At 48.4% G+C, this 27895-nt stretch overlaps 1 protein-coding gene across 13 annotated transcripts; it reads left to right on the plus strand.

Moving 5' to 3' along the window:
- The first annotated feature begins 904 nt into the window (after positions 1–904).
- Smg5 (SMG5 nonsense mediated mRNA decay factor) lies at positions 905–27894 on the plus strand. Of its 13 annotated transcripts, none has more exon segments than NM_001427645.1 (22): positions 905–1123; positions 7921–8019; positions 8508–8631; positions 8937–9093; positions 11536–11625; positions 12389–12478; positions 13545–13623; positions 14931–15056; positions 15159–15227; positions 15878–16086; positions 16639–16776; positions 16933–17535; positions 18789–18964; positions 19713–19788; positions 20400–20575; positions 21403–21561; positions 24167–24226; positions 24559–24718; positions 25087–25177; positions 25890–25964; positions 26309–26447; positions 26582–27894. In NM_001427645.1, coding segments are annotated over 22 exon segments (3054 nt in total). In that variant the 5' UTR covers positions 905–1049; the 3' UTR covers positions 26666–27894.
- The last annotated feature ends 1 nt before the right edge of the window (position 27895 follows it).

Genomic DNA, 27895 nt, shown 5'->3' on the forward strand with positions numbered 1-27895 from the left:
ATTTCTAGTAGCTCCTCAATTAGGCGTTGGGATACTTCATGAGCCTTCCCACAATACACGCGTGCTGGGATTTTGGCTGACTTGACCTTGTGCATGCAGTCACAGGTGAGCTCCTGTTGACAGCGCTGTTCTGTCTGGCAAATACTGTTTCAGTGCAGACCTCCACTACCTCCGGATCTTAAAATCTTTTCACTGCTCCTCTTCTGCAATTTCTGCTTCAATGACAGCTGGTCCATTCATTTTATTATTTTATGCACATTGGCGTTTTGCCTCTATACATGTCTGTATGAGGGCTTCGGATACCCTGGAGCTCGAGTTACAGATGGTTGTGAGCTGCCATGTGGGTAGTCATTTCTCCAGCCCCTAGCTGTCCCATGTAGCGCTTTGCACTCTACGATCTCTCTTCTTCTCTCCTAGAAACTTCAATTTTTTTTTAAGATTAATTTTATTTTGGGGGCAGGGAGCGTGCTACAGAGCTCGTGTGTGGAGGTCAGGACAGCTTGTTGGAATCGATTCACCTTATACCATGTGGGTTCCAGCGACCGAGCTCAGGTTGGCGGCGAGCGCCTTTTATCCGCTGAGTCATCTCGCCAGCGCGCTCTTTTTAAACTTACTTCTTGAGACAGGGTCTCTCTGTATGCAACCGGGCTAGGAACTCGCTGCAGGCTGCCTCGACTTCTGAAGAGCTAGGAGGATAAGCCTGCGCCAGAAAGCCCGGTTTCTCTACATCTTTGACAATACAAATTTTCCTCAAGGACTTAAACCCAGGAGAAGCCATGCCACCCAGTGCTGATTCCGGTAACTTCCCGGAGAAAAGACAATTTTTCGCGAGACTTGGTGGGTTGGTCGCAGGTCCGCGGCTTGGCAGCAGCTATCGCGAGATTTGATAGGTGGAGGAGGAGCCATCTCAGGCAGCCGCCTCACAGCGATGGCGGCCGAGCAGGGCCGGCGGCAGTGGCGGCTGCGGCTACAGCTGGAGACGGCAGTGGAGGCGCCAGTGGTGGGTGGCGGGGGCCTGTGACCAGGAGGTGCCCCCGGGCCCAGGCACCATGAGCCAAGGCCCTCCTCCAGTGGAGAGCAGCGAACCTGAAGCAAAGGTCCTCCACACCAAGCGGCTTTACCGGTGAGAGGGCCGGGATGTGTGTGTGCAGCCGCGGCGGGGAAGCGGGGCCGGCGAGGGGCGGGGCCTGCGGCGGGCGGGCCCGACGAGGGCGGGGGTGCAGCAGGGGAGCGGGCGAGCGGGCGAGCGGGCGGGCGGGCGGGCGTGCCTGCCTGGAGGAGCTGAGAAGAATTGGGTGGGTGGGAGGTTTGAAGCATGTGCAGAAACCCTTGCCTCGTTGAGCCTCCCGTGCCGTGACGCCAGGCTTTGCGGAACTGGAGAGATCCGGTGGGAATTGGAGGCTAGAAGGGTTGGGTAGGTGAGAATGGGGGTCACAGGTAGAATAAACCCGAAAGGGACTAGTGCTCAGAACCCTGCTGAGCACCAGTGATTGACTGGAAACAGCCACTGACGGAAGTCCACAAAAACAGGATCATGTCCTTGATTTGCCCCTCTCGCCCTGTGACCTTGGGCCTCAGTTTCTTCTTCCTTAAAAGGAAGGATCTGTGGCTGGAGTGATGGTTCAGCCCTGACTGCTCTTCCAGAGGTCCCTGGTTCAATTCCCAGCACCCACATGGCAGCTCATTAACTCTAACTCTATGGGATCTGACACTTGCACAGACATATATGCAGCAAAACACCGGTGCACGAAAATTAAAAATAAATCTTTTTTTTTTTCTGTTCTTTCTTTTTTTTTTTTCGGAGCTGGGGACTGAACCCAGGGCCTTGCACTTGCTAGGCAAGCGCTCTACCACTGAGCCAAATCCCCAACCCAAAATAAATCTTTTAAAAAAGAAATATAAGTTATTTTTTAAAAGGTTTGATTTGAATACACAGAGATCTGTTAGAGCTTACATTTGGGGACTCAGAGTGTAAATAAAGACTAGAAAAGGCTAGTTCTGTTGGCTAGGAAGGAGGACTTTGGGTCCATCGTTCCCGGCACCCAGTGACTCAGTTCTTCCTTACAATCTTACGTCCACAGTCGCTTATGTAGGTAGACTGTAGATCCCAGAGCTGAGTCACAGTAAGATGAAGAGTGGAGACCAAGCTGAGTTTTCTGCCTTCTAGTAGGAAGTGGAGCTTGGGACTTCCCCTTTACCTCAGGCCCTGCTGAATGGAGGTGCTTGCACTGCTCAGGCTTGTGAAAAAGGAAGAGCTGCGTGATTCGTGTTCCCTGCCTCTTCTGACTTTGTAAGCGAGAAGGCGAGAGGGAGTGCAGGCTCTTTGGGCAATAGGAAGGTGATGCCCTACCTAGCCTTCCACCCAGGGGCCCCAAGCAGTCCCCAGGCTGAGGAGTTCTCTGGAGATGGCTTGTGTAACTAGCAATGCTGCTAAGTGCTGAGCTGCCTGTCAGACACAGCGTGGGCAGTGTCTGCGATGTTCCTTACTTGTCTCCAGCCTGGGGGATGGCTCTGGACAATCTTCTGATTGTGTCAGGCCAGCTTTCTCAAACCTTTCTTTCACAAGACTGACAGGTTGAGCCAGTGTGTTTGCAGTATGTGGCGTGTGTGTGTGTGTGTGTGTGTGTGTGTGTGTGTGTGTGTATGTATGCATACGAGTTATCTGTGGTTGTGTTAATTTTGAGGAGGGTAATTGAGACAGCCGGTTGAGGCAGCTGGTTTTGTTATGTTTTGTGTGTGTGTGTGTGTGTGTGTGTGTGTGTGTGTGTGTGTGTGTGTGGCACTGGTGATGACATTTTGACTTGTGATAAATGTGTTGACTGTGGAGCTGTCACTAAGCTCCAGAAAATTGGAAAACTCCCAAAGCTAGCTGTCTACAAATAGAGTATTTTGATTTCTTTTAAGGCTATCCAAAGAAAAAGAAGGAAGGGTTGCTGAAGAATCTATAAACACCAATTATTTTATTAAATTGATTAATTCTGTACTTGTTTTTAAAAATATTTGTACAACATTGATTGAGTCAAAACAAATTTTTGTGGTTTTTCAAAGGGAGATTATAGTTTTGTTTGTTTGTTGAGCCCTGGCCATCCTGGAGCGCTCTGTATTCCAGGCTGAGCTTGAACTCAGAGATAAGCCTGCTTCTGCTTCCTGAGTGCTGAGATAAAAGGCGTGTGCCCTGTGGAGATTATAGTGTTTTTTTTTTCCTTTTCTTTTCTTTTAAAGATTTATTTATTTATTATATATATAAGTACACTGTAGCTGTCTTCAGATACACCAGAAGAGGGCATCGGATCTCTTTACAGATGGTTGTGAGCCACCATGTGGTTGCTGGGAATTGAACTCATGACCTCTGGAAGAGCAGTCGGGTGCTCTTAACCGCTGAGCCATCTCTCCAGCCCCCTCCTTTTCTTTTCTTAAAGACTTATTTTGTTTACATGAGTACACTGTAGCTGTCTTCAGACAACCAGAAGAGGGCATCAAATCCCATTACACATGGTTGTGAACCACCATGTTGGTGCTGGGAATTGCACTCAGGACCTCTGGAAGAGCAGTCGGTGCTCTTAACCGTTAAGCCATCTCTCCAGCCTGAGGTTATAGTTTCTTGAGGAAGCTTGTGGTCTGTTAGAGAATGAGGGAGAAAGTGCTAAGTACTGCCAGATTTAAGCATTTCTCTTTGGAGCATTTTAGAGTACAGGCATTAACCTCTTTTTAAAAATTGAGAATGTAAGAAAATTTCTGGAGTCTGTTCATAAAAATATAAACGCTCGGACTGGGAGTGTAGTTTAGTGGAGGCTCTGGGTTCAGTCTTCCAGCAGCATCAACAAAAAATAAAATACCTATACTCTTGTTAAATCTTTCTGTGGCGCTGAAGCCCCTTGGGACTCAGAATTCATAAACAGACAATCACTTGAACTTGAACTCAGAGTCTGAAGACAGTAAGATCCTGTCCCCGACAAATAAACTCACCCTGTCCAAGGCACCAAGCTGCTGCCTCTGGCTTTGTGGTCCAACTTGGCAGGAAGGGCTTGGCTCTCACCTCTAGGTGGCCTGAAAGGTGACTGACTTTCAGAATACTGAGTTATCAAGCTTGTCTATGAGAAGGCTTTGATTTCCAGCCCTTGTTCAGCTGTGTGCTGTCAGGCATTTGGTCCTGTGTGGGGTAGCTTTTAGTGGTGTACTGCTAGGTCATATAGAGTCCAAGCCTGCTGTGGGCCACTTTTTCTGGCCTAAGGCACATCTCGGTTTGTTCCAGCACCATCAGTCTGTGCTTGGATTGCCTTTGTGTCCACAGCAGAGCTTAATTTGCCTGCTTTCATAGCTACTAACTGCCATTTTCTTGTGTTTACCCTTCTAGAGAAGAGCCTACTTTGGGGACTTCTTGGGCATCTATTGTATAGTTTCTGTGGCTGTCTTTGCTGTGGTGTCTGACTTGCCTCTTAGCTTCTGGAATCAAACACCTCAGATATAGTAAAAAGAAGGGAAGTGAATGCTTATTGAACAATTTACCAAGCACTGTCATGAGTGTTATATTTTTAACAAAGTGTATAATTGTCATATTTCCATTTTATAAAAAGGCGAACTGAGACATAAAGAAGTATATGCAGCACCACAGAGCTGGTTATGGAGGAGAAATTAGAACCCACGAAGTCTGGTCCCAAGCCTACATACGATCTTTATGGGTGTTGTTCTTGTTGCTGTTGTTGTTGGGTGTTTAGATTTTTTTTTTTTGTTTTGTTTTGTTTTGGTTTTGGTTTTTGGTTTTTTGAGAACAGGTGGTTCTCTATGTAGCCTTGGTTTTCCTAGAACTTGCTCTGTAGACCAGGCTGCCTTTGGGACTCAGAGATCCACATGCCTCTGCCTCCAGAGTGCTAAGATTAAAGGTGTGCACCACCAACCACCTGTTTTTGTTTGTTTAGGGTCTCACTATGTGTTTGGGTTTGTTTTTTTTTTTTTTTTTTCTTTTTTTTCAGAGCTGGGGACCGAACCCAGGGCCTTGTACTTGCTAGGCAATCACTATGTGTTTTTGGCTGCCCTGGAACTTATATGACATAGCCCTGATATAGTTCCCCCACCTCCTGCATGCTGGGATTGAAGGTGTGTATCACTGTGCCTGACCAAGCCTACAGTCTTTGATGTGTGTGGTCTCGCTATATAACCAGGTCTGGCCCAAAACTTGCTGTGTAGCTGAGGCTGTTCTGGGATTAAAAGAGTACAAAAGTAGTGCTAGGATCCCATGTGCCCCATGTGCCCACTCATTCTGAAGCACTTTTTTGATTTTTAAGACAGTGTTTCCTCTGTGTAGCCCTGGATGTCTTGGAACTCACTCTGTAGACTAGGCTGGCCTCAAACTCAAATTCACCTACCTTTGCCTCCTGAGTGACTGTCATTAAAGGTGTATGCGACCAAACCTGGCTGTTGAAGTGCTTTAAAAAAAAAAGTTCTGTCCACATATTTTGTATGCACATATGTGTGTGGGCATATTTGTGCCATTAAGTGCCGGAGCTTGTGTGGTGGTTAGAGGACAACTTCTGGGAGTCAATTTTTTCCTTCTACTGTGTAGGTCTCAGAGATAGAATTGAGGTTATCCTACTTCATCCAAATGCCTTAAACCTTACCTGAGCCATCATGCCATGCCACCTGCTCTCTCTTTGAGACAGTCTCCTGTGCCCCTCTAACTCATGAATGTTGGGACTATACATGGTCACTCAGTTTGTTTGTTTGTTTATTTGTGTATATGCACACTCTTGCCATATTTCACATTAAATTTATATATCACTCAGGACAGAATTAGAACTAGAAAAACATTTATCCTTATGGGTTTTTTTTTTTTCTTGGAAATAGCTAGGTTTATTATTAATGTACCTTCAATAGACATAAGAACCAACAGCCTCCTGCCCCAACAAGGAAATTGAGAAAACATTAACAAAAAGAGCATATGCTGGATAGGCTAGAGAGTCAGAATCCTGTGACACCAGCCCTGCCAGCCCTGGCATTCCTGCTTTGGGACCCAGAAGAGAGTATGAGACTCTCCAAGGCCTCCAAAGCTTCAGGGAGTCCAGGGTCATTTTGGGAGGAGTCCTCGGAGTTCTGCTTTCTGGAATTCGATATACGTTCTCCTGGCTCCAGTTCAGATTTGCGGGCCTCTGACAACTGCTTGAGCTCTATCTCACACCTTCCATATAGGAACCAAGCCCTAATGTCCCCTTTTGTCATTATAAGTGAGTCAGACCAGGCCTCCAGAGTCTCCTCATTAGGGTCGGGGTCTGTGTGGAAGTGCTGTATTAGCTCCAGGAACAGCTCAAGGGTGAACACAGAGTTGCTGTCCCTGGAAGACAGACTGGGACTTGTCTCCATCTCAGTCTCTTCTCTGATGGCTGCAGCTCACTTGAGTCCCCTTCTTCAGTTTCCATCCTTATATTTCATAAGTTATGTGCACTCGGTCTTTCCTTACCCCTTTACATTTAGCTTTTCTTCTCTTTATACTGTACCAATGGGTACATTTGTTTACATGTACACACACCCACATTCATAGATATACATGAGATTTTGAATATGAGAGAGAAATGTGGGTTTTTCAAGAGCTCCAATTCTTTGGTATAATGAATAAAGTATCAATAAACATATACATATATGCATGTATATATTTATGTGTGTGACTGTGTCTCTGAATGGAGAGATAAAAGAGTACATATTTTTCTTCTAGAGGATCTGAATTCCAGAGTTTGCATCATTAAAACCCATAACTCACAATTACCTCTAACTCTAACTCCAGAGACTTTGTCACCCTCTTCTGGACTCGGGTCTGTGTGTGTGTCACACACACACACATACACACACTGGGCATGACACTCACCTGGAGTCATGGACAACTTGTGGGAGTTAGTTTTCTCTTTTCACCATGTGGGACTTCAGTCAGACTCAGGTTATCAGGCTTGACAGCAAGTATTGCCAGCCCATCCATGGTGCCTGATTTGTTAAGGTTTAATGCATGTGTATGTGTGTGTGTGTGTGTGTGTGTGTGTGTGTGTGTGTGTGTGTGTGTGTGTACACATGTGTGTGTACACATGTGTGTATGTATATACACATACACATATGGGGCTTGCACATATGTGAGTTATAGTTGTTCACAGTCATGTTTACTTTATGTGCATGCTTGGGATTCAAACTCAGAGCCTCGTATTTGCACAGTAATTGTTCTTACCCAGTGAGCCATCTTCCCAGCCTGAGAATGCCTTTCTTTTATGTCAGAGATAATAAACTCTTATATAAGAATCCACTCCACCATTCTGTGTTGAATGTTTACTGAATGCTAAAGCTGTAAATAGATGATTACATTTAAATCTTCTAAAACTATTCTAAGTACCTGCATTATGGGACTCCTTTTTATTAATATGGTGACCCTTTAAGAAGCTAGGTAATGGGCCAGGGTTAGAACCCTAGATTTTCTGTGTCTGGCAGACTGTACCTTTTGTATTATGAAAGTTTTCCACCTTAATACTGTTGACATCATGAGTAGGATAATTTTCTTAAACTGGGCCTTGCTACATTGCTCAGGCTGTTTTAGAAGTCGTCATTGTAAGTAATCCTGCTGCTTCATGAAGTCCTAGGATTACAGGTATATATCACCTTGACCCCCCAGAGGGTAGTTTTTTATTTTGGTAGGCCCTTCTGTGTATAAGAAAAGTTTTAGCAGAATCTACTGCATGCTAATAGCACCTCCCTCAGGTGGGAGGACAGATAGTGTCTTCATTTTTGCCACATCCCTTGAGACTACCTCTTCATTTCCCTAATCCTCAGTCTGTCCATTTCCCCCTCTTTCCAAACCCTTCTCTCTCCTCCCCATCAGCGTTCCTTTAGAGTCAGTGTTCTGGCACCCAAAGTGAGCTGTGCATATGACTCAGACTCATTGTTTCCCTGCAGGGCTGTGGTGGAGGCTGTGCATCGGCTAGACCTCATCCTTTGCAACAAAACTGCTTATCAGGAAGTGTTTAAACCAGAGAACGTTAGCCTGAGGAACAAGTAAGCTGGAGACTTGAACTACACAGTCTAACTATTTCCTGCCTAACTCTACAAGTAGCTTTGCTGGATATAAATTAATATACACTACCTTTAACCTCCTGACCTGGTGGTACACTAGCGAACCATGAACTCTCTGGCTTCCCTGAGAGAACAGATGAGAATCCTTCATTCCATCTGCAGCTTGTAACCCACTAGATTGGTGCCACAAAAATGGCATTTGAGTTGAAGTGGGTTGGCCATATGAAGGGAAAAAAGGAAATAAAACCGAGAAGAGAATATGTGGAGAATGAAGAATGTTAAAATTCTTATTATTTCCTATGGAGACTCCTCTTGCCTTTGTAGGCAGTAGCTCCAAGTCATTGACACTGATGTCTCTTGGGAGCCAGGGATCTGGTGGTGTTGGTAATAGCCCATGCCTTGCCCTTGGCTCTTGTGTGTTTTTTGTCAAGGAATGACAGTGCCTCATGCTCCCTTATCCCTTATCCCAGGCTGCGTGAGCTCTGTGTGAAGCTTATGTTCTTGCACCCAGTAGACTATGGGAGGAAGGCTGAGGAACTGCTGTGGAGAAAGGTATACTATGAAGTCATCCAACTCATCAAGACTAACAAAAAGGTAAGGGGACCCTGGGATGTGGGTGAAACTTGTTTAAAGAGGTGAAGTTGAAGAAGTAGAGAGCTAGAAAAGTGGGTGCAGTACATGCTTGGAGGTACAGGAGGGGAAACGGAGTCACACAATTGAAATTGGAGAAAGAAGGGAGCTTGTTACATAAGAGGTCCAGCTCTAAGGCTGCGGGGTAACTTGTGTGTGGAGAGAGATGTGCTTGAGATTCTAGAGCCCAGAAGGGAAGAGAGATTTCCTCAGATGAACAGGTTGCAGCAGAGGGAGTGGCACTCCGCTTATTTCTTTACTTTCTGTAGCACATCCACAGTCGGAGCACCTTGGAATGTGCCTACAGGACTCACCTGGTCGCCGGCATTGGCTTCTACCAGCATCTCCTTCTCTATATCCAGTCCCACTACCAGCTGGAACTACAGTGCTGCATTGACTGGACTCATGTCACTGATCCCCTCATAGGTGAGGGAAACTTTGAGGAGGAGGTTCTTGTCCTTCACTGACTTCAATGTTTGAATAACTAGTAACCAGCCAGGCAAATGAGACACCTTCAGAGGCTCTGTAAAATTACACTTCTCCAAATAGGCTTTAGTTATTTACAGTGAAGATCATAAGGAATAGAGGCCCAGGACTGTGAACTGATGTGGAGGCAGAAGGAGGGATCAGGGTCTGGTGTAGATCCAGCTCTGGAAGGTGCTGTTAACATTTCCTTTCTTCTCCCAGCTGAGTTCTGCCAGCCCCGTAGCTTTTAACTTTGGGGATTGTTACAGTATTTGTTTGAAGTTTTGAATCTTTAGAAGTGTTGGCAAATGGGGTTGGGGATTTAGCTCAGTGGTAGAGTGCTTGCCTAGCAAGCGCAAGGCCCTGGGTTCGGTCCCCCGGCTCAAAAAAAAAGAACCAAAAAAAAAAAAAAATGTTGGCGAAAATTGTTGACAGTCTTTTCTGAAGTGCAGCCGCTGAGATCCTAGCAGCCATGCTTTACTTTATTTGTAGTTCATGGTTCTCTCTCCCTTTTTTTTTTTTTTTTTTTAAGATTTATTTATTATTATATGAGTACACTGTCACTGTCTTCAGACACACCAGAAGAGGGCATCAGATCTCATTACAGATGGTTGTGAGCCACCATGTGGTTGCTGGGAATTGAACTCAGGACCTCTGGAAGAGAGCAGTTGGTGCTCTTAACCACTGAGCCATCTCTCCAGCCCCGGTTCTCTCTCCCTTTAGCTCAGCCACCCCTTTAGAGGCCCTTCCTCCATCTCTCCTTGCTCTCTGCCCTCTTCCCTCCTTCAGAGACTTGGCCCAGCTTTCACTAAGAGGTAGACTTTTACCTACTACCTAACAATATTCTTGTCGAAGCACAGCACCTGTGCTTTGTTTTTCTTAAAAAATATTTAAAAACAAAGGAGGAGCTGAGTAAAATGCTTACTGTAGAAGCACAGGGACCTGAATTTAGATCCCCACCACCAGTGTGAAAACGTGTGAAAACCCATGCGGAGGTTGCCGGTTTGTAATCACAGCTCTAGGAAGGTGGAGACAGGAAGATCCCTGGGTTAGTTGTTCAGGCAGTCAGCTGACTTGGTAAGCTTCAGGTTCAGTTCCTCAAAAGAAGGTGGAGAGGCCTAGTGAGTTAAGACATTTGCTGCCAAACCTGCTAACCTGAGCTCAACCCTGGGATCCACATGATAAAAGGAAAGAATTCCCGGAGGTTGTCCTCTTGTTTCCACATGTGTAGCATGCCATGCCTCCACTCACATACATATGCACACACAAAATATCTAAATAATGACAATAGTAAGGAAAGGCAGAGAACAGTTGAGGAAGTGGACTCAGTGTCCACTCCTGCCCCATACATACCGTTCACGCACGCGCGCACGCATGTGTGCACACATGACTGTGTAAGGCCCTAGGTTAAAGCCCTGATACACAAAACAAGCACAGGATTAATGTTCAGATAGTGTGTATATGCTTAGCTAGAAAGCCAGAGTGTCCACAGCCTCATAATTTGCTTGAGATGGTCAGGTCCCAGAACACTCCCCTTTTTCTCTTTGGAGTTTTCTGCATTCAGCCACGTAGAAAGTCCATAGGAACAGCAGAAAAAGGTTTTCAGAGTGGGGCTTTGCAGGGGACCTGCATAGTTACAGGGCTTGAGGGTCTGCTTTCCAGAGCCAGACTGCTCTTCAAATCATTTTTTGTCTTGTTTTGAGTCAGGGTCTCACTATCTCTGACTGTCTTGAAGCTCACTCTGTGGACCAAGCTAATGTCAAACTCAGAGAGATCCTCTGCCTCTGCCTTTCAAGTGCTAGGATTAAAGCGTGTACTACTCTGCCTAGCTTTGTGTCAGAGTACCCCAAGTGAAGAAACCCTTAATCTACCAAGTCTCTTTGAATCTTTTTGTTAATTTGTTTTCAGACAGGATTTCTCTGTGTAGCCCTGGCTGTCTGGAACTTGCTTTGTAGATCAGGCTGGCAGTGAGCACACTGAGATCCACCCGACTCTGCCCCAAATCCTGGGATTAAAGGTGTATACCACCATTGCCCTCCTGCCTCTGAATCTTAAATCAAACAGTGTACCTTTACATGGGTAGCTTTGATGTAGTTTCTCCCTCACCTTTCCTGTCACCAGAGCCTAGTCTCTTCTTTGTGTTAGACATCCTCCTATGTTGACCTTTCAGATGACCTTCCTCTTGGGCACTGCCTACTTTTGAGGATCCTCTTTCCTTTGTGCCTCTGTGTACCTATCTGCTTTCTAAATAAGTTTCTGCTAAGTTCTGTAAGACAGTTCCAAGGCTGGTCCAGCGTCTTCTCCTCTTTTCCTCTTTTAAGTGACATTTCTAACTAGGTGTGGGGGGTGGAGGAATGAGCTCATAAATTAATATCTATCTCTCTGCCCCCATTCCTCCTTCAGGATGTAAGAAGCCAGTATCTGCTTCAGGAAAGGAGATGGATTGGGCACAGATGGCATGCCACCGATGTCTGGTGTACCTGGGGGATCTGTGTAAGAACTTTACCTTTCATTTCTTCTGTTTTGGGCTATGGGAAAAGTCCAGACTGCTGCAGTTGATGGTAACATCTTTTACATAGTGAACAGCTGAGGAAACAGTTGGTAACAGTGTTCTGTCTGTACTGCCTGCCAGTCAGTTCTCTATGGAGAGCTAGGAATGGAGAAATAACTGATATTTGAAGTGGTCATTATGATCACTGTTTCAGTAGGTCAGGAAAACTGTAACTTGGGTCCTTCTCCTCATTGGAGGCTTTCTATTATCTCTCTGGACTCTGAGTTGAGCCAGAACTTGAGTATCAAGAAGCTCAGAAAGCACTTACTTCATGGTGCATGTTACTGAGACTGGGGAGGTACTCTCTTGCTTTATATCCCCGAGTTTCAGTCTTTGTAGATGTCCATTCCTTATTGGGCTGGAGTTTTGGACTCGCTGGAAACATTACATTTCACTGACCTGCTATACTCCTGGTCTATTCACAGCCACTAGTGTACACAGAGTCCACTGTTTTACATCTTCCTGTTAAACTAACTAGTTACATTCCAGAACCAAATACCAGAGATCTTTGCAAGCAAGTATATTACATTTTGAACCTATCAACAAGGAAGAGAGTCAAGCACAGACTTGGACTATGTCAAAGATCCTATAGCCTGGGTCTCTGCTTTTCAGGCTCCTTATAGGTTTTGGGGTGGACTCTGACGTGGGAGAGGGCTTTTTAAAACACAGAATCAGTGCATTCCTCTTCCTTTCTCTCACATACAGCACGCTACCAGAATGAACTGGCTGGTGTGGACACTGAGCTGCTAGCTGAGAGATTCTACTATCAAGCCTTGTCAGTCGCGCCCCAGATTGGTAAGTGTCCTTTCACTGTACTAACCAGAGCGTCTTGGAGAGGTAGGTTCTGTTGGTCAGACAGGCCTTGTGCTCATTTCTCCAGGTCCTTGATTTTCATGCTCTCATATCTCTTGGGTATATAGTCCCTTGGTTATATAGTACGACACCCAGAGGATGGAGGAAAGGGAAGGGAAAGGGACACGTCTTAAACAGAGAAGGGGAAAATGGTTCCCTTATCTGTGAGTTCTGTAGAAAGAAGAAATCATGCATCAGCTTGCCCCACAGAAGGTGTAGTGAGACAAGGATTAAATTCTCTGCAGGGGCTGGGGCTATAGCTTAGTTGGTAGAGTGCTTGCCAAGCATGCATGAAGGTCTTGGGAGGGATCTCTAGCACTGCTGAAGCCAAGCCGAGTAGTGTAGGACATTTAAAATCCCAGTGCTTGGGCTGGAGAGATGGCTCAGCGGTTAAGAGCACTGACTGCTGCTATTCCAGAGGTCCTGAGTTCAATTCCCAGCAACCACATGGTGGCTCACAACCATCTGTAATGGGGTCTAATGCCTTCTTCTGGTGTGTCTGAGGTCAGCTACAGTGTACTCATATAAATAAAATAAATAAATAAATCTTAAATTAAAAAAAAAAATCCCAGTGCTTGAGAGGTAGAATTTAGAAGACCACAAGTTTAAGATCTTTCTTGACTATATACTAAATTTGAGACCAGCCTGAGCTGTGAGATCCTATTTCTATATATTTTAGATACCATTATAGACAGAAATGGGGATTCACATGTAGGGTGTAGTTAGGAACTCAGACAATAAACAGACTAAGCTAGAAGAAAGGAGGGGGCTCCATTAAAGAGCTGCAGTGTAACTGAAAGGGTGCAGCCCAGCGTTCAGGTAAGTCCTAGAAACCAAAATGGAATGATAAGAAGAAAGGCTGGTGACCCCTTGCAGGACTGAGACTGGTGCTGGCCATCCGATGTTCCAGCTCTGCCCACTGGCCCAGAGTTTACTGCTAGATCTCTGTTGCTTAGTGTTTGTGACTAAAGATTTTGGACTTAAATATGCGAATTCTTTTTCTCTCCAGGAATGCCCTTCAACCAGCTGGGCACTCTTGCAGGCAGCAAGTATTACAGTGTGGAAGCCATGTACTGTTACTTGCGCTGGTAAGTGTTTGCCCGCTTCTCCCCAAACCCTGCAGTCCTGCAGCCTCCCTGCTTTCTCACCTCCCCATTTCTATTTCTCCATCTTTCGCCAGCTTCTGGCTATGATAGAGATATGCTAGACTGAGGGTCTCTTCATTCGAGAGAACCCTGACACAGCCCTCAAGAGTTTTACAGAGACACTGGATTTATAGGCCCTTGAGATGTTAAGATAACGACACTTTTATGGTAAATGCGAGGTTATTCTCTTGTTGTTTCCATGTTGGTTGGTTTGTGAAATAGGTTGCTGTGTACCTGTGGCTAGCCTAGATTTCACTGTGTAGCCAAAGCTGACCTCAAACTTGGCAGTGGTCCTCCTCCCTCTATCTCCCGAATGCTGGGTTATAATTATATCTACCGTGGTAGCCAGGCCTGCTGCTTTCTGTAGAAGGAAATTTGCTTTGTTTTGTTTTCTAATCATTTAAATTTGTTTTTTGTTTAATTTTCCTTATTTTATGTGTATGAATGTTTTACCTATATATGTCTTTACCTTTCAAGGATACCTAGTGCCCAAGGAGACAGAGGGGGGCATCAGATCCCTGAGACTGGAGTTACATACAGATGGTTATGAGCTACCTTATAAGTGCTGGGAATAGGAAGATCAGGAGTTTAAGACCAGCCCTAGCTACAAGAAACCTTGTCTCCAGAAAACACTACTGAGACAAATATGTCACACAGTGTCAAAGTCATTGTTTTTGCACATTGGTTTTCATTGAGGATTCAGCACAGCACTACCATGTGCCAGCTGTGTAACCTTGGATAGTTTGTTCTCTCGGACTCTGGGTTTTTTTTTTTGTTTGTTTTGTTTTTTTGTTTGTTTGTTTTTTATCTTTATATGTAGATAGTGTTAGGGTACATTGTGTGCTTGACCCAGGTTAAGTGTTGAAGCATTAACAAATACTGCAGGTAAATATGCTTGGGTGCAGGAAATGCTTATGCAGTGCTACCCACTGCAAATTAAGATCATTTATTTCAAGAATGGTAAGTTAAGCTTGTAACAGTAGGATTGATTGTCCTCTTTTTACACTGGGAGGAGAGTATGGATGACACCACTCATACTTGACTAAATCTGAGTCTGTGTGTGTCTGTCTGTCTATGTCCATCTGTCTGTCCCTGTCTCTCTCCTCAGGAAAGATGACTGAGTTTGTATAAAGAAATTGAAACACCTTTATTTACTGGTAATAGTTTCTTAAAGCCCCAACAGGTGACCTTTCCCATTTCCTCCTATTCCCCTGTCCAGATGCAGTAGCTTACCCCTGTTTCTCCTTCAGCATCCAGTCGGAAGTGTCCTTTGAGGGAGCCTATGGGAACCTCAAGAGACTCTATGACAAGGCAGCAAAAATGTACCACCAGTTGAAGAAGTCTGAGACCAGGAAGCTCTCCCCTAGCAAAAAGCGGTGAGCAGGGCCTGCAGGGAGGAGGGCTCTCTGCAGTGGCTGTGGTGGGACCATAGAGGCTCCAGAGATGCTCATCAGGTACCCTGATTCCTCTCATTTCAGATGCAAAGACATTAAGAGGTTGTTGGTGAACTTCATGTACCTACAAAGCCTGTTACAGCCCAAAAGTAGGTGAGTGGAAGCGAGTGTGGATGGGCATGGTACCAGGCAAGTCCTAACCTTGACTCTCCTAACCACAGTCAAGGAAGCAGCATTTGCTGAACTGTGCTTTCTGTAGGAAAGGCTCACCAGTTGGTTCTCTTTGGCACCCCTCACTATTGTGTCTGGGCTGGTCCTGGCTGACACAAAGTAGGTGCTTACTAGATGTTAGAAGAGTGACCAAGTGACTGAATGGATACCCATATTCTTTCCTTTGCGTTCTAAGGGCCTTGCTCATACTAGGCAACAGCAATTTTGTCTTCTGTTGATATCAGCTCCCAGCCTCTAATCCCCATAGTCTCTACTGCAGAGTCTTACTATGTCCCTTGGTAGTCTGAAACTTGCTATGTAGCTATGTGGATCAGGCTAGCCTTGAACTCACAGAAATCTGCCTGCCTTTGCATCACAAGTTCTAGGATTAAAGGCGTGTGCCAGCATATACAACTGAGTGATGCATTGACTATTTGATCGATTGATTGATTGATGGATTGATGGATTGATGTGCTAGAGGTTGAGCTCATGGCCTATGCATGCTTGGCAGACACTATCCTTGACTACATTCACAGTTCTTTACCAGCCCCACCCCGTCACTGACCTCCCTTCTTCCTCCTGCCTTCCCATAGCTCTGTGGACTCAGAACTGACCTCACTTTGCCAGTCAGTCCTAGAGGATTTCAACCTCTGCCTCTTCTACCTGCCCTCCTCACCCAGCCTTGGTCTGACGAACGAGGATGAGGAGGAGTGTGAGAGTGGATATGCTTTCCTGCCCGACCTGCTCATCTTTCAGATGGCCATCATCTGCCTTATGGGTGTGCACAGTTTAAAAAGAGCAGGTATTCCTACCCTGTCCCTTTGCTCCCCACTATCCTGTTTGCAGTGTAGTTACAAGACTTCCTGCCACAAGTAATCCCTTCCTTGCCTTTGTAACCACCTGGCATGTAGAGTCAGGACCAGGGAAGCCTATTGACTCTCCGAGAAGGCACAGGCAGCTGTGGGTTCTTATCACTCCCCGAAACCCCCTCCACAGTCAGGCATAGTCTTCAGGGTCCAGGCCTTACTACTGGAGCGCTTTGGCAGTCTAGAACCCTTTCTGGCAGAGGCAGTAGGAGAGGCAGTGCTGGTGACCCAAGCCCAAGGTTCTTGTGTTACCAGGAACAGTCCCAAGCCCAAGAGAGAAACTAGGATAAGAGGATACACCTACATGAAAGGTGTGGGGTTAGCTGGGACATTTCTACTTTTCATGACGGTGGATACTAGTCCAGAGACTTGAGAAACCTTGTTTGTCATAGAACCAGCTTTGAAGAGCAGTTGGGTCATTAGATGACTTGACAGCAGGTAGGACAGGTTGGAACTGATGATGCTTACTCCTGCTCTCCTGGTTTCAGGATCCAAGCAGTATAGTGCAGCCATTGCTTTCACCCTGGCCCTCTTCTCCCACCTTATTAATCATGTCAACATACGACTGCAGGCAGAGCTGGAAGAGGGCGAGAACCCTGTCTCAGCTTTTCAGAGTGATGGCACAGGTTCGAGGCTGGGGGAGGTTATGACTGGACCGTTTACCTGGGACTTGGGGGAAGGAAGCAGAAGGGAAAGTCACACCCAGTGGGAGGTGGTGTGGGAGGGCATGTGCCAATTACATTTCTTTCTGTCCCTCTCCCCTGACATTCTTCTTCACACAGATGAACCAGAGTCAAAAGAAGCACTAGAAAAAGAGGAGCCAGAGCCAGAGCCTCCCACTGTGGTGCCCCAAGCCGATGAGGGTAGAAAGAGTCGTAAGCACTCCCGACTCTCTTGTCTTCGTCGCCGCCGCCGCCACCACCCTCCTAAGGCTGGTGATGACAGTGACCTGAGTGAGGGTTTTGAGTCAGACTCTAGCCATGACTCTGCCCAGGCCAGTGATGGATCAGACAGTGGCTCTGACAAGAGCCTGGAAGGCAGGGGCACTGCTTTTGATGCAGAAACAGACTCAGAGATGAACAGCCAGGAGTCCCGGTCAGACCTGGAAGATATAGAGGATGAAGAGGGGACACGGTCTCCAGCCCAGGAGCCCCCTCAGACCAGATCAGAGGTTCCAGATTCCCTCAATGGCCCCTTGGGCCCTAGTGAGGCAAGCATTGCCAGCAATTTACAAGCCATGTCCACCCAGATGTTCCAGACCAAGCGCTGCTTCCGACTGGCTCCCACTTTCAGCAACCTGCTCCTGCAGCCCACCGCAGAACCTAACAGTGTGGCCAGTCATAGGCCTTGTGTCAACGGGGATATGGAGAAGCCTTTAGAACCAGGTACCTGGGTCTGTCTCTGTCTCCTGCTTGAGAGCATGAGAGACCACCTTCTCTCAGAATGACCTCACCCTTGGTGTTTTGCTGTCACTCAGGGGTCCTTGTCCTATGCATGAATTCATCTCCAGCCTCCAGTACATTTGGTGTCTTGCTGCTTTCCACTGCAGACTGCTCTGTGTCTTTACTTGCTTCTCTCATGTTGGCAGTTGAACTTCCTTCCCTCATGGCGTCCAGCTCCCTTCAAGGCTCCCAGAAGCTGGACATAGTACTGTTCCTGTCACAGTAGTACATTTGAGTGAGACTCAAATGTCATCACGCTGTAACCTAGTCTATGTTGAGCACTAGGCTAGATTGTTTTGGAGTGTTATCTTGTCTTTTGCTACTACTGGGGAAGCCAGCCTAGAAACTCATGCATGCTGGCCAAGTGCTGCTACACCACTGAGCTGCTCCCCAGTGGCTAGCATGTTGTCTTCCCTTCAGTTTAGCAATCTGTAGTGGAAGAGCTGCCATCCTTGTTCTAAATGCTGTCTTTAACCTCAGACCGTGTACAGGACAGACAAACACACACCGTCTGAAACATGTAGAAGCACATAACTCCTTGCCATAGTAAGCCCACACTTTTTTATTTGTTTGTGTGGTGGTTTTGTTTTTGAGACAAAGTCTTTCTATGTAGTCCTGACGGTCCTAGAACTCGCTCTGTAAACCAGGCCTCAAGCTCAAACTCAGAGATCCACCTGCCTCTGCCTCCCATGTGCTGGGATTAAAGGCTGTACCTTTAATCCACCCTGCTTGGACACATAAGTCTTTAAAAAGAACAATGACTACATGTGGGATTTGCTTGAGGCCAGTGAGGTGAGATCTTCTTGTGGATGACCTGTGCCATCTGTTCCATTGCAGCCTCCACCCTTTCTATCCGCTGAGACCTACTGACTACTTCTTAAGACGAGATTGAACTTTAGGAGAGCTACTAATCCATCTTCTGTTTGTGTTCCCAGCGTTTAGTGTCTGACATGGGGGGTAGAACTTATGAGATTTAAGAAATTTCAGGTGGAGTCAGGTATCATGCCACATGCCTTTAATCCCGGCATGAAGCTTAAAAGTAATGGGGCCTGGAGTAATGGGGCATGGATTTGACCATGAGTGATATCAGAGTGCAGACCCTAGGCTGGCTGTAATGGGTGGGTAACGTCCCCTGAAAATGTTGGAGCCTGTTGCCAAATGCTATTACCCCATTTTCTCTCCTTTACCCAACCCAGCCTCTGAGGATGGCTCTGAGTCAGAGGGGAGCGAGTCCAGCAGCCGTTCTTGTCGCAACGAGCGCAGCCTTCAGGAGAAGCTGCAGGCCCTGATGGCTGAGGGCCTCCTTCCTGCTGTGAAGGTCTTCCTGGACTGGCTTCGAACCAACCCTGACCTCATCATTGTGTGTGCGCAGGTGTTTATCCCATCTTCTAATCTTCAGGTCTTAAAAGGTTGGAACAGCGATGAGATAGAAAGGGGCCTCTGCAGCTGCGTGGTGACCTGCCAAGACCTGATTGGCCCGGCAGCAGTAGGCATGATCTTTCCCTCAAAGAGTCTACTGCCAAGGGACAGAGAGGGAATTGCTCCCTCTACTCTGTTCTCTCAAAGCCGACCTCATAACTGGCATTCTGGGTGATACTGGGGACCAGGCTCAGTACACAGAGGAAAGAGAGACAGCAAAAAGAAAGCAGAGGCAGCAACAGAGATGGGAACTTGGAGCACATTTGAGGCTTTCCAGCAAGGATTGAGGCTTAGGAGATCAACTGTTAGGAGCCAGTGTTGTCTTGGCTGCCATAGGGGCTGGGTGGGACCTGCACTCACTTTGGGATCAGAGGCTTAGCCTTGAGCTTCTTGTTGCAGCCTTGTGCTCAGTGTCACAGTCTAGCTTTGTACAAGGTCCTGTTCTCTTCCTGTGAATTTCCATTAGCTAGGAGAAGCCAGCCCTTGGCTTTCACTTTCACAGTTTAGAAAACTGCTCCTAGGGCCCTACTGTCTTTTCTGACCAGGTCCCATTTTCCCAGTCATCCATGAACTCTTTCTGTTGCTAATCTGCCTATCAAGTCCCTTTAGGCCTCATAACACAAGGCCTCGGGTGTGATACCTGTCCTCTTGCTGCTGTCTGCATTGTCTGTATCTGGAGGATTCTTCCTTTTTCTCCCCAGAGCTCTCAAAGTTTGTGGAACCGCCTGTCTGTGTTGCTGAATCTGTTGCCAGCATCTGGTGAGCTCCAGGATTCTGGTGAGTGGGGCCCCTAAGACTATTCTTCCTCCTTGGCCCCATCAAACCTAGTGGGGCCCAGTCCTATAACTTAGCTTTGGGGATAAGGAGCACCTCCCTATCACATAGCAGTCAGCGTATGATCCAGACCTTTCCGGTTTCCACACCACTGCTCTTAGTGAGCTGGTGGTGTGTGTGAGGAGGTGCACTCCCTGGGGAAGGAATGGAATGGGTAAGAACAAAGAGGAATCTGGAAGCCCGGGTTGTCACAGTCATCTCCATGCTGCTTGCAGGCATTGAGGACTAACATCCAGAGTTCATCCTCAGTTCATCCCCTTTACCAGCTTCCAAGTGGAAAACTCCTGCTGTTCTGCCTCCTGAGACTAGCTGAGAGCCTGCCGTTCTCTGGAGCCCTTCTCTTCTTTCCGTCAAGGGTCTTCCTGAGCTGACTGTCCTTGTTCTCCCTCCCTACTTTCTCCTCAAGTTTTCCAGCTTTGGTGTCAGTCCTTCCCCCTTCTAACCATCTGTCCTAGGCTAAGTGCTGTCTCAGCCTGGTAAATCCCTATAGGAGGTTTGTATAGGAGGGGTGGTCATTCCCTAGGGCACTGCTCTGATATTCTCCTTCTGCCTAGGCCTGGCTCTGTGTTCTGAAGTCCAAGGTCTCCTTGAAGGCTGCGAGCTGCCTGACCTCCCTGCTAGCCTGTTGCTCCCAGAGGACATGGCACTGCGTAACCTACCTCCTCTCCGGGCTGCTCATAGACGCTTTAACTTCGATGCAGATCGGCCCCTGCTCAGTGCTTTAGAGGAGGTAAGGGACTTGCTTCATGCCACAAGGGCCAGGATTTTGTCACACAGGGTAGCAAGGCAGGGATCCTCAAGGCTACAAGTTTATCTTTTCTATTCTCCTACTGAGGGCGGAGCAAGTTAATTAGGACTTGGAATCTTCAGTCTCTTAGCCAGCCCAGAGTTGAGCATCAGTCTGACTAGCAGAGCCAGAAAGCACATACTTTGGTCAGCAGCTTTTTCCCTTGAGTCTCACCACATAGGCCATCTGGGGGCAGCAAAGGGAAGTCCGGCCAAGCAGGCAGGCTGCTGAGCTTTTTTGGCCCTCCTCCTGGCTGCTTTCTCCACAGCCAGAGATTTCTGGCTGTGCTTGGTTTTATATTTTAGGGTTCTGGGTCAGATTCATATCTGGCAGGGAAGAGGCAGGGTCTTACTGACCAGAAAAATTAAGAAGTGTGGTCCTAGCAGGTTTCTCTTGTTTTACACTTGAGAAGCTAAGAGCCTGAGGAGAGATGGTGTTAGTATCCAGGTCTCCTCACGCAGTGCCTTTTCTGTCTTATTTGTTCGGTCTTCTTTTTGTAGCACTGGGTGTCAAACCCATGGCCCCATAGCTGCTGGGCAAGGGAGTGAGCCACACTCAGCACTCCTAGGAGTCTCTGCGCCCTGCTAGCCTCTTCCTTTTCTAGTTAGTGGTTAGGGGTCTGCACCCTTCCTCACGCTATAGACCGTGTGCCTTTCCGAGGAGCTCTTCTGCTGGGAGGTGAACAGAGTGGCAGGAGAGAGAGAGCAAAGGCTGTTGAAGGGGCTGCCAAGAGCCCACTCAGATTGGCTGAGTCTCCGTTCTCCCCACAGTCGGTGGTGCGCATCTGCTATATCCGCAGCTTCGGGCATTTTGTTGCTCGCTTACAAGGCAGCATCCTGCAGTTCAATCCAGAGGTTGGCATCTTCGTCAGCATTGCTCAGTCTGAGCAGGAGAGCCTGCTGCAGCAGGCTCAGGCACAGTTCCGTATGGTAAGTCAGCCTTCCCTTCCCTGGAAATTCTTTCCATTGGGCTCAGCTGCACTGGTGACTCTCATTCAAAGAACTAGGGAGCCAGTTTGTAAACCCAGCAAGGCCTAAGAACTGTGGCTCCTGACCTCTCCTCAGTAAATCTTGAGGCCATCTCTGTCACCACTGAGTCTGTGAAATAGACAGGTCACTGAACCTTGCTTGGCTAGCTTCCTATCATGTACAAGTGCAGGAGTACATAGAGTTAGCTCTGGGTAGGGGAGAGGATGGGATGATGGTGCCTGTCAGGAACCTTGCAGGCTGTCCCGGGGGAGGGACGATCAGCGGGTGTTTTCATGCTTTTCTTTCACCAGAGGTTAAGACTGGGGAATGGAACAGAGTGTGGGGCTTAAACATGGAGGAACTTTCAGTCATGGTCTCATCCAAACAGCAGGCAGTGTTCTGGGCTGCTCAGCACAAGCACTGAGAGTTCTCTGTCATGCTGGTCAATATTTTTGACACTGGGCTTAGGTAGTAAATGTGGCAATCTTTGACTTATCTGTCTGTGCTTGTGTGCGGCCCTGCATGGCTGTCCTTGCTGAGCCAGTTAGCACTAGTTCCTTTGTAGTTGGTGTGTGGCATGGGAGTCACGGCCCTCATGAGTCAGCCAGCCTTGGGGCTCTTCCTCCCAAGCCCATCCTCCCCAGTGCTTGTATCTTCTCCTAACCGTGAGCCAGCAGCTTCCAGATCTCTGAGGCCCATTGCTGTGAACATCCTGACAGGCATGACGGGAGGACATCTTCCCCAGAAGCTCCCTTCCTTCCTTGCCTTATGAACAAGCACATTTTGTTAAAAACAAAGCTTTTGTATTAAGCCTTTTACTGATATCCCGAACAGGAAGACATGAGAATGGAACTACTAAAATAGTGATGGGGAAGTTACACAGCTTCAAAATAAAACTCTAGAATTTTTGCAGGCATTTTATCCAACAGCTCTCAAAGAGGTAGGGACAGGGATAGTCAGTAGTACCCTCTCATGTGGAACTGGATGCCGCAGGCCACACTACTACTTGCCCTGCCTATTGTTCTGTTTTGCAAGTGCCCTGCCTTTCACCCACAGCCTCCCTGTGCCCATGTCCTCATTTTATGTCTGAGAAAACAAAAAGGTCCAAGGCACCAAGTCAGGTTGGGTCCAGAGCTCTGATGTCATGGGGAAACCCATAGTTCTTTGATTCGTCTCAGTTTTAGGTTTTTTTGTTTTGTTTTAAGCCATGTTAGGATTGCAGTCATATGCGCCCATGCCTGGCACCGAACCTGACCACTCACCCTGACTGTTCCATATCGTTTGGGGACTTAATTTCTGTGTAGTCCCTATGCTCACCAGGAGCTGTTGTCCCACTGCTACTGTCTGCTAGACCTAGGAACTCTCTTGCAGGCCCTTCTGGGAAAGGTTTTCTCTCTGAGGCCAGCACACCACACCCACACCATCTGAGCTTCTGGGCTAATGGTGTCCTAGCCTTCAGTTAACAGGGCTCTTCCATCCTGCATTCAGGTGGATTCTACACACTTGCTCTGATTCCCGAGGGTAATCACACAGGGACTTTGATTCCCTTTCTGGATCTTCAGTGACAATTTAGCATAAAAAATCAGGTTCATAGGCTCAATTTCTGCAGTGAAAAAGGGGACTATGTCCACTTTGCATTCCCCATTTCTGTCTCCTGGCTACCCTGTAAGGAGACATCAACTTTGCTATTCTGTTCCTTCCTTCCTTCCTCAATCAATGTCCCCTAAAGGGGCATGGTTGGCTTTTGAGGCAGGGCAGTTCTTAACTGGGCAGGAGTCTGCAGGGTAGGAGTGGGCCTTGCATAACGCTGGGATTATCATCAAACCAAGCCACTGGGACTGTAGAGTTGTCCGGTTTGGTCTCATTAAAATGGCGTCTGAAGAACTACTCGGCTCCCCTAAGAGCCTTCAGTGGTGCCAGTTACCTCACAGGACAGAGTGTGTGAAGGGCTTAGAACTTTATTTTGAAACTGAAAGAATTCCAGATAAGGTGAGGATGGACATTGGGCGTTTAGGAAAGCTATTATGGCTGTGCTTAGAGAGCAGGGATGTATTGGGGAGAGAGGCGTCAGGTAGAGCATTCGGAAAGGGTTGTTCTTAGGCTAAGCCTTCCTTCTGGGGGAAGGGAAGGATGTTAGTGGTCAGAGGGTTCACTTGATAAGGCTGACCTACTGATAACTTACATGCTGAGAGAGGGGAGACAAAAGCTCTCTGAGTATTCTGACTTTGACATTGGTGGTTCACTTAGCAAGCAAAGAAAGGCTAGGAGAAGGAAGGAGTGGATGGGGCTACTGGGCAGGCAGGTGCGTGTGTGGCCGGTGTGGGCAGGTCTGCACATGGGAAACACTGGCAGGGCAGGAACAGCCCAGGGTGCATGTGCTTAGTATCTCCTGACAGGGACTGGCTAGGATGAACAGAGGGCAAGGTCTACATCACAACAGGAGTGTCTTTTTTTTTTTTTGGTTCTTTTTTTCGGAGCTGGGGACTGAACCCAGGGCCTTGCGCTTCCTAGGCAAGCGCTCTACCACTGAGCTAAATCCCCAGCCCCAACTGTGGTTTTCTTGTAGGCAGAGGAGGAAGCTCGGCGGAACAGGCTCATGAGAGACATGGCTCAGCTACGATTACAGGTGGGCAGTGTGCACAGCCTCCTGTCCTTGGTCTGGTTTTTGCTTAAGTCCATTCTCAGATACTGTCCGTTGTGTCTCCAGTCCACCCCTCAGAGCCCTTTCCTCACCTCCAGACTGTTTTCCCTTGTGCTCAGCATTCTGCTCTCCTTATCTCTTTACCCCAAGCTTTGTGTTCACCCACTTTCCCCACAGTCACTGTTGACAAGACTCCTGTCTGCATAGCAGTAGGAGGAGCTCTGTAAGAGCTACCATGGCACTGGCTGCCTGGTGTCTTCTCAGCACAGACCACTGGGCTCTATGCAAACTTCAACCACTCGGCCTTTTCTTCCCAGCTCGAGGTCTCCCAACTGGAAGGGAGCCTGCAGCAGCCCAAAGCCCAGTCAGCCATGTCTCCCTACCTCATCCCTGACACCCAGGCCCTCTGCTACCACCTCCCTGTCATCCGTCAGCTCGCCACCAGCGGCCGCTTCATCATCATCATTCCAAGGACAGGTGAGCTTACAGGGAGGTTGGGTACAGAGAGCGCATATAGAAATCAAATAAGGGATTGAGAAACCCTTATCCGCTGTCCAGCACATATGTGCTTTTGGCCAAGTCCTGCCCCTGTGGACTGCAGGCTCAGCATAGGCATCTGTGTAAACGCTGCTGCAGAAGACATGGGAAATAGATGAGAAATATAAGTGGGAAGTTCCTGGGAAGTTGCTAACCACATTGCTGGTTGGTAACACTTTCAAAGAGTTTATGGAACCTGTGGGCATCACCATCCTGCATACATCTACTGTACCGTGTAATTTCCTGCAGAGTGGTCTGTGGTCTGAACTTACTGTCTTGTCCTTACCTACTCCCACTCTGCCCACCAGTGATTGATGGTCTGGATTTGCTGAAGAAAGAACAGCCAGGGGCCCGGGACGGGATCCGGTACCTGGAGGCAGAGTTTAAAAAGGGAAACAGGTGAGAGTCTAGGTGTGGCTGGGACCTTGTGCAGCCTGCGTCCACCGTCTGTCTGTGCTTGGGAGCTCTGCTCCCTGCCAGTGAGAGCCATGGCTCATCCCTGCTCACCTGACTCACACGCCACTTTGGAAGGTCTCAGCTGCATGAGGCAAGATCAGAACAGCTGAGGGCCCTAGGGAATCTGAGTTTCTGAGGCAGACTCTGCCCAGCACCTGCTGGGAGAAAGTAACAGTTGGGCCCAGCTCCTGGCCGGGCTCCTTTGAAGGAGCTGTCATTCTTCAAGCAGAGACCAAGGATCCGGCTTCCTAAGGAGGGAAAAGCAGGAGCTCAGCCTAGGCCCCACCCTTCTTAGCCTTGGGACTGAGGGAGCAAGAAAAGAGAGCTCTCCTCCACCCTGCCTCTGGCCTACCTGGCCAGGAACCTACACAAGGCCTGCTTGTTTGGAGGTCACCTCCAAGAGCTACAGTTTGAAAGCATCTGCTTCTGCTGCTTTCTGACTCCTCCCCTGGGAAAAATCAGAAACTTGATGTTATCAGTAGAGAAAGCCAACCCAGCGTCCAGGAAGCCACTTTAAAATGGCTCCAAACAGCCTGATGGGAGGGACACAGCTGCCCTGTCTCCCTGAGCTGACCTGCCCTGCTCAGCTATAATGGCCTGCTTTGTGTGAGGTGCCCTCCCCATCCCCTGTCCCACCTTGTAATCTCCTTTGCAGATACATTCGCTGCCAGAAGGAGGTGGGAAAGAGCTTTGAGCGGCATAAGCTGAAGCGGCAGGATGCAGATGCCTGGTAATGTCAGCCCTCTCCACCTAGAACCTGTCAGGAGCTGACCCTGTTAGCCCCGCTGTGAACTCCCCTACTCTTGCAGTGGGATAGGTCAGCGTAGACTGCAAGCACCCTCTCATGAGTCCAAAGTTGCTTTAGCTCAGAGCCCTTCTCTCCCTTGAGCAGAGATGCGCAGGCTCGCAACCTTGCCTACACCCTCTAGCACATAAACCAAGGCCAGCTTCTGTGACCCACCGCCACCAGCTGCCTGTTTTCTCTTCCAGTCTCTAGCTTGCCCTGTCTCCTGGAGAGTCTTAGGTTCCAATTATGGAAAACCTGATCTTGTTACCTTTACCCCACACCCCCAGGACTCTCTATAAGATCCTGGACAGCTGCAGACAGCTAACCCTAGCCCAGGGGGCAGGGGAGGAGGACCCAAGTGGCATGGTGACCATTATCACAGGCCTTCATTTGGACAACCCCAGTGCACTCTCTGGGCCCATGCAGGTGAGTCCCAGGTGAGGTGGGGAGCATGGACATCTTCAGACCCTCAGGACAAGCTGTCTCTTTTCTGCCATTCTTTCCCAGCCCAGTATGTCAGGTTAGTTCCTCCCTCATAGCTCTTCTCTGTCATTCTACAGGCTGCCCTACAAGCTGCTGCCCATGCCAGTGTGGACGTCAAGAATGTTCTAGACTTCTACAGGCAGTGGAAGGAGATTGGTTGAGACTGTCCCCTAGGCCCTGCTGTGGGGCTGACTCCAGATTTCTCCTGTTCTCCCTGGCGACCAGGACTACCACCTGTAGTCACCCCACCACATGCAGACTCACTCGGGCAAACAGGAAGGAAGGCCGGCTGCACTGAGGCTGCAGGGAGGGCCCAGGAGCCAATGGGGAGGATGGGGGCCCTGTTGCCAAGGAGAGATCAGGAAAGTGAGGGAAGTGCTTGGAGTAGGAGTGGCAGTGGATCCTGGCCAGCCTTCCACCTTAGCCCCTGAAGTCCCCAGGGGCAGGGGCAGGGGCAGGGGCAGGCATGGGTGTCTGCATTTCATTGGAGCAGTCCTGGACTTCTGAGAGGAAAGGATGACAGGAGGGTGGTGTCCTCACCCAACATACAGAGTGGGTGGGGCTGGGAGCTTGGACCCTAGCTCTCAGGGAAGAGTTGGGAGATACTGAGTGTCTGCATGGTTCTCTGCAGACCCCACCCATCCTCAAGGACCCCCTCTTCCTTGTCTCCCATGAGGAACAGGGCAGCTCTGGAGCCAGCTGTGGGGGCTCTTAGGGAAGCAGGGCCTGCACTCTTGGAGGCCCTACTTCCTCTCTGCTGCTGCCCGTCTTCCAGGCCCACTTAGGGTGTGGGCGGGCAGGCTGGCGGGCTGTGTGCCAGCAGCCATCCCTTCCTCATCAGCTCAGTCATTGTGCTCTGTACTCTTGGCTGCTGTGCTGGGATAAGGGGTGCCAATGAGGGAGCGAAGGCCAAGGCCACCCCTCTCACCATCCAGGGAGGGCTGGAGGAAGGGTGGCAGAGAGGCAAGATCCCTGGAAGCTGCTTACTCAGGGCCCTCATCCATCCTGACTACCCTCCTTTTGCCTGTCCCCAGGACTAGAGCCCTGGTAGGCTGAGCACAGGCTGGCTCTTGGAGTGTCAGGTGACACAGGCGCAGAGATCATGAATAGCACCATGAGAGAGCTGTAGGGGAGGCTCTGGCCAGGGTGACCCCGCCTCTACCCCTCAGGCTAGAAGCAGAGCATAGCTGGGGCTGGGTTCTTCTCTGCCTCCCCTCCTCTCCCCAACTGGCCTAGCCACTTTGGCTGTGCTCAGAGAAGCTGGCTTCCTGCCTTCCACTAAGAAAGAAGGTCTGGGAAAGCCAGGGGACAGTTGGGGTCACCACATTCCCAATTCTGGCAGACTTGAGATTCAAGCATCACTTAATAAAGACCCCCCTTCCCAAGTCCAC

The sequence above is a fragment of the Rattus norvegicus genome, chromosome 2 (genome assembly GCF_021556685.1).
Source record: "Rattus norvegicus strain SHRSP/BbbUtx chromosome 2, alternate assembly SHRSP_T2T, whole genome shotgun sequence".
Taxonomy (NCBI): domain Eukaryota; kingdom Metazoa; phylum Chordata; class Mammalia; order Rodentia; family Muridae; genus Rattus; species Rattus norvegicus.

Coding starts and splice junctions, on each gene's coding strand:
- Smg5 (XM_087633441.1), top strand. CDS start 2,214: ATGGAGGTGCTTGCACTGCTCAGGCTTGTGAAAAAGGAAGAGCTGCGT. Junction 17,536..18,788: donor GGAGAAGCCTTTAGAACCAG/GTACCTGGGTCT, acceptor TACCCAACCCAG/CCTCTGAGGATGGCTCTGAG. Junction 20,576..21,402: donor TGCTCAGTGCTTTAGAGGAG/GTAAGGGACTTG, acceptor TTCTCCCCACAG/TCGGTGGTGCGCATCTGCTA.